This window comes from Triticum dicoccoides, chromosome 2A (genome assembly GCF_002162155.2).
Source record: "Triticum dicoccoides isolate Atlit2015 ecotype Zavitan chromosome 2A, WEW_v2.0, whole genome shotgun sequence".
Lineage (NCBI taxonomy): Eukaryota > Viridiplantae > Streptophyta > Magnoliopsida > Poales > Poaceae > Triticum > Triticum dicoccoides.
The window spans coordinates 677,620,074-677,626,305 of NC_041382.1; the positions used below are offsets into that span (position 1 = coordinate 677,620,074).

A 6,232-nucleotide genomic window follows, 5' to 3' on the forward strand; every position below is an offset into this window, starting at 1 on the left:
GGGGGGGATGTATGCACTGAAGACATTTTTACACAAGAAAGAAAGAATGCTCAAGATGAGTTGAGTTGACACATTACCATAGTCCATAATCCTTAGTGTTATTTCCTTGAGGTTCGATTCTTGCATTCCGTTCGAGAAGAGCTAAAGAGCATAAAGTTAAGCTCAGCCTGCTGACTATAGAAGATGCATTTCAGAAGGTCTGACGATTACCTTGTAAAAGTACGGGCTTTTAGAAGCGAGTAGCAGGGAGCTGACGTGAATATGCTTTACTCTTAAAACAGGTCTGCCAGTGGAATCACCTACGAAATACCAAGATCAGAGAGATAAAAGGTCATGTTTGCTCATTAAATATTTTAGTTTACATCAGAAAGGCTAAAAGCTAAAAACTATCACTGAAGGGAGCCGTTGAATTTGCAACTGTTTATGACAAATTGATATATAACAGGACGGTTATAACAGTTTAAATCCATCACAAAAGGGAACGGTTGAACTTGCAGGTGTTTGTGACAAATTGATATATAACAGAAAGGTTAAAAGTTTAAAACCATCACTATAAGGAACGGTTAAAGTTGCAGCTGTCGTACCATGTTCACCAATGACAGCTAAATTATTTCCATCTGATTCAACCTCAGAGCTGCGAGGTGCAGATTCTGCACATGGAAATGACAAAAGAAAAGTCGCTTCGTCAGGAATCACAGTGGCTACATGGATTTAACTAAACACGTCAGATGATTACATAGATTTAATCTTTTAGGTGTCACTATGAGAACCTCTGAGACAAGATTTTTATCAAAACCGCAAGCGACTACTTCCCCTAGACGTGATTCATGATTCAGAAATTAAATGCATAACCAAATGGTATGGTAAAACATTACAGTACGATGATCAACTCAAACAGGATGGCGAAACAAATATGAGTGTGCCATGGACAAATTGATATTTTATCACGAGTGATAACTTCGAACAAAAGGACCAAAACACCTAAATAGTTGCATCAGTTGAGTTGTTAAGGGGAGTTGATCACTCGCTGCTTTCCCCCATTTGAGTTTTACTAATCAAGTAATCAGAAATGGCGACAAAATTAATCATGGACACAAAATTTCTCCACGTGTCAATATACGGTCAATCTTTGGGTCTGACATGTCAATAAACTAACTCGATATAGCAGGGAAGGCCACAAGCTGGATTCTCATGTCAATCTACTGAAGGTGCCATCATTCAATACGACATCTGGTTTGCCTTTTACAACAGGAGTGCCTCTACATTCTAGTAACAATCAAGAATGGCCACAAGTAGTTACTATCAACTTCCCTCACAGAAAGAAAACACCCCCTAGTCCACGATAATGCAGAGTACATATCAAAGGGGTTCGAACCTTGGGAGTGTTTGAACATTTGGGTTGCTTGCGAACTTTTGGTATCCCAATTCCCAAACCCGAACATTTGTTTCTTTGCAAACAAAGAAGAATTGCACAGTGAAGGCGAGGGAGGAGAGGGGAGAGGGGAGCACACACTACGCACCGTCGTCTTGTCTGCGGCGCTTGCGAGGTCGCACCGACTTGGCCGAGGTACCTCCCAAGCCGAGCCCCGTCTCGAATATGCTACGCGGCGAGTCGCAGGGCGATCCTTCGCCGACGAACGGCGCCTCGCAATCCTCGGCCGCTATCTCGAGGCGCAGAACTCGATCGGAAAACGCCGCGGAATTGAGCGCAAACTCGAAACTCGACGCAACCCCTGGCGCCAGCCCCGGCGGCCTCTCCTCCCCGCCGGCCATAGCCTCCGCCAGCTCCTCCGGGCGTAAACCCTAATTTCTCGAGGCGAGGAGAGGAGCGGTGATTTCGATTTGGGGGCGAGGGGGCGGGTGTGCTGGTGGATACGGCCGTTGCGGGTTCCCGAGGAGGCGCGTCCTCTTGTTTTGGAGAAGTCCAAGTCGAGTCGGCGGCCTGTGATGGGCCGACCGCAGGCGTTCGACGGAAAATCTTATTTGACGCTAACTGCGTCAAAATGTCGAGAATTCGCACAGGCCACCCCCAACGGGCTCGAGAATTGGACCGGCCCACTCCCCCACAGCGAGGCAGCCGGTTTTGGGAATTCTTTTTTTATGTTTTTCTGTTTAAATTCGTTTTTCCGTTTTCTGTTTCTTTTCTCCTTTCTTTTCCTTTTTTCGTTTTTTTCTTTTTTCGTTTCTTTTGAAATTGTTCGGAAATTTCAAAATATGTTCGTGTATCCAAAAAGGTTCAAAATTTTATAAAATGTTTGTGTCCATAAAAATTGTTTGGATTTTTCAAAAAACATTGGGCATTTCCAAAGATGTTCTTGTTTTACAAAAAGTGTTTGGAATGTTTTTGTTCAAATTTTTCACAAGTTTTAGAGAATGTTCCTTTTCTTTCTTTTTTGTTTTTGCCTTTTTAAAATTTACTTTTATTATTTATTTTGTTCAAAAATTTCAAATTTTGTTTAGATTTTCAAAAACTGTTCCTCTTATCAAAATTTGTTTGGGCATTCCAAAAATGTGAAGGAATTTCAAAATAATTTCATGTTTTTAAAAAAATAAATACAAAAAATGTTCCTATTTTCAAATTTTCATCACAAATTTTAAATATGTTCGTAGTTCCAATTTTTTATTCGGAATTTGATGAAAACTTCCATTTTTCAATTTTTGATCATAGATTCCAAAAATGTTCGTAGATAAACTTTTTTGTTCGGAATTTCATGAATTTTTTTAAAAAAAATTCAAATATTTGTTCAAACATTCGAGAAATGTTTGTGGTTTCAAAAAAAATCATGTATTCAAAAAAATACTCTTGTTGTTGAAAATGTGTTCACAAATTCAGAAAATGCTTGCATATTTTCAAAACATAGACTAATTTGAAATTGTTCAGAAATTAAAAAAATCCCATTTTTATATTTGAGCACCAATTTTAGAAGTGTTTGAGTTTCAAAAAATGTTTGTATTTTCAAAAAGATATCCAAATTTTAGAACATGTTCAAAGATTGTTTGAAATATCATAGATTCAAAGATTGTTCGCATTTTCCAAAAATGTTCATATTTTTCAAAATTTGTTCAGAAATTAAAAAATGTTCCCATTTTCAAAATTTGTTCAGGGTCGAAGCTTTTAAAAATTGTTCAGAAATTTATAAATGTTCCAATTTTCAAATTTTCTTCACAATTTACAAAATGCTTGCACTTTTCAGAACATTCTACATTTTGTTCGCGTTATTTAGAAAATGTTTAGGTTTTCAAAAATATTGCCTTTGAAAAAATTATTCCATTTTTTCAAGAAATGTCCAAAATCGCCTTTGAAAAAAGCACTATCAGGAGATCTTCGGTTCCATGCCTCATTGGGACTTTAGCTTTTGCGAATCTTTTACACTTTTACTGTTGTCGGCAGTTTCTTTTAGAGTTGCGCTGCAAATCTAAAAACAACACCTGGTCTAGCGCAGTAGCTAGCATAAGATGGTCAATACTATAGAGGTTTTTTTAGGCAACCTTGCAAAGCTTTATTACGTCATCACAATGTTTACAGGGACGAATAGAATGCCTTCACGCTGGCCTAACCAAACATGGCGGCCAACGCTCAGAGTTAAAGCATGCTTTGCTTAAGTTGTGAGCATCATAATTTGAGCTCCTAGACTGATAAACTACTTTACATGAAATGAAAGAGGACACTTGCAACTCAATTTCTCTAACCACTGGCCCGTAAGCCGCAGTGCTTCTCCTGCCAATCTCACTTGCGATAACCTTGCAATCTGTAGCGACATGTGCCTTTGTGATGTTTAGATCAGCTGCTAGATCGAGGCCTTCCCATACTGCCAATGCTTCTAGAGTAGCAGGATCTTTAATATGTTTGAAGATGATGGATGATGCTCCAAGGAAATTGCCGACTTGGTCTCTGCATATCGCCGACACAGCTCCAAACCGGCTCGGACTACTTGTTGGGGAACGTAGTAATTTTAAAAAAATTCCTACGCACACGCAAGATCATGGTGATGCATAGCAACGAGAGGGGAGAGTGTTGTCTACGTACCCTCGTAGACCAAAAGCGGAAGCGTTAGCACAACGCGGTTGATATAGTCGTACGTCTTCACGATCCGACCGATCAAGTACCGAACGTACGGCACCTCCGAGTTCAGCACACGTTCAGCCCGATGATGTCCCTCGAACTCCGGTCCAGCCGAGTGTTGAGGAAGAGTTTCGTCAGCATGACGGCGTGGTGACGATGTTGATGTTCTACCGACGCAGGGCTTCGCCTAAGCACCGCTACAGTTTTATCGAGGTGGACTATGGTGGAGGGGGGCACCGCACACGGCTAAAAGATCAACTTGATCAATTGTTGTGTCTATGAGGTGCCCCCCTGCCCCGTATATAAAGGAGCAAGGGGGGTGTGGCCGGCCAGGGAGAGGGCGCGCCAGGAGGAGTCCTACTCCCACCCTTTCCTAGTTGGAATAGGATTCGGGAGAAGGAAAAGAGAGAGGGAAAGAAGGAAAGAGGGGGTCGGCCCCCTTGCCCTAAACCAATTCGGTTTGGGCCTTGGGGGGCGTGCCCCACACTCCCCTTGCTTCCCTCTATTTCCACTAAGGCCCATGTAGGCCCATTAAGCCCCCGGGGGGTTCTGGTAACCTCCTGGTACTCCGGTACCCGGAACACTTCCTACATCCAAACATAGGCTTCCAATATATCAATCTTCATGTCTCGACCATTTCGAAACTCCTCGTCATGTCCTTGATCACATCCGGGACTCCGAACAACCTTCGGTACATCAAAATATATAAACTCATAATATAATTGTCATCGTAACGTTAAGCGTGCAGACCCTACGGGTTCGAGAACTGTGTAGACATGATCGAGACACGTCTCCGGTCAATAACCAATAGCGGAACCTGGATGCTCATATTGGCTCCCACATATTCTATGAAGATATTTATCGGTCAAACCGCACAACAACATACGTTGTTCCCTTTGTCATTGGTATGTTACTTGCCCGAGATTCGATCGTCGGTATCTCAATACCTAGTTCAATCTCGTCACCGGCAAGTCTCTTTACTCGTTCCGTAATACATTATCCCGCAACTAACTCATTAGTTGCAATGCTTGCAAGGCTTAAGTGATGTGCATTACCGAGAGGGCCCAGAGATACCTCTCCGACAATCGGAGTGACAAATCCTAATCTCGAAATATGCCAACCCAACAAGTACCTTTGGAGACACCTGTAGAGCACCTTTATAATTACCCAGTTACGTTGTGACGTTTGGTAGCAAACAAAGTGTTCCTCCGGTAAACAGGAGTTGCATAATCTCATAGTCATAGGAACATGTATAAGTCATGAAGAAAGCAATAGGAGAATACTAAACGATCATGTGCTAAGCTAACGGAATGGGTCAAGTCAATCACATCATTCTCTAATGATGTGACCTTGTTAATCAAATGACAGCTCATGTCTATGGCTAGGAAACTTAACCATCTTTGATTCAACGAGCTAGCTAGTCAAGTAGAGGCATACTAGTGACATACTGTTTGTCTATGTATTCACACATGTATTATGTTTCCGGTTAATACAATTCTAGCATGAATAATAAACATTTATCATGATATAAGGAAATAAATAATAACTTTATTATTGCCTCTAGGGCATATTTCCTTCAGTCTCCCACTGTAACGCCCTCGATGCGGCTATATCTCCCACGTGTCGAAGCACGACTTAGAGGCATAACCGCATTGAAAGTAATGTCGCAAGTGAGGTAATCTTCGCAAACAACCCGTGTACATAAATAAAGGGGAAAGATACATAGTTGGCTTACACTCGCCACGTCACACAAATACATAAATAAGTCATTACATTCATCCAATACACTCAAGGTCCGACTATGGGACCAAAATAAAGATCAACCCCCAAATGCGACAAAGTCCCCGATCGCCCCAACTGGGCACCACTACTGATCATCTGGGAAAGACACGTAGTAACGACGAGAGTCAACTCCCACTTGAGCTCGGTCATATCATCTGGAGCGGTATCATCGGTCCCTACATCTGGTTTTGGAAGTAAACTGTGAGTCACGGGGACTCAGCAATCGCACACCCTCGCGATCAAGACTATTTAAGCTTATAGGTAAGGTAAGGTATGATGTGGAGCTACAGCAAGCGACTAGCATATATGGTGGCTAACATATTCGCAAAAGAGAGCGAGAAGAGGAGGCAAAAGCACGGTCGAACAACTATGATCAAGAAGTGATCC

At 41.8% G+C, this 6,232-nt stretch overlaps 1 protein-coding gene across 1 annotated transcript in view; it reads right to left on the reverse strand.

The window, feature by feature from the left end:
• The window catches only part of LOC119356180 (BTB/POZ domain-containing protein POB1-like), a 5,863-nt gene extending 3,983 nt beyond the window's left edge, over positions 1–1,880 (reverse strand). The window contains exons 1-4 of the mRNA XM_037623106.1: positions 1,521–1,880; positions 585–650; positions 211–299; positions 78–141 (exon numbers count right to left, since the gene is read on the reverse strand). Of these exons, the coding sequence (XP_037479003.1) occupies positions 78–141; positions 211–299; positions 585–650; positions 1,521–1,773 (472 nt within the window). The 5' untranslated portion in view covers positions 1,774–1,880. The remainder of the gene's footprint in view (positions 1–77; positions 142–210; positions 300–584; positions 651–1,520) is intronic.
• Between the last annotated feature and the right edge of the window lie 4,352 nt (positions 1,881–6,232).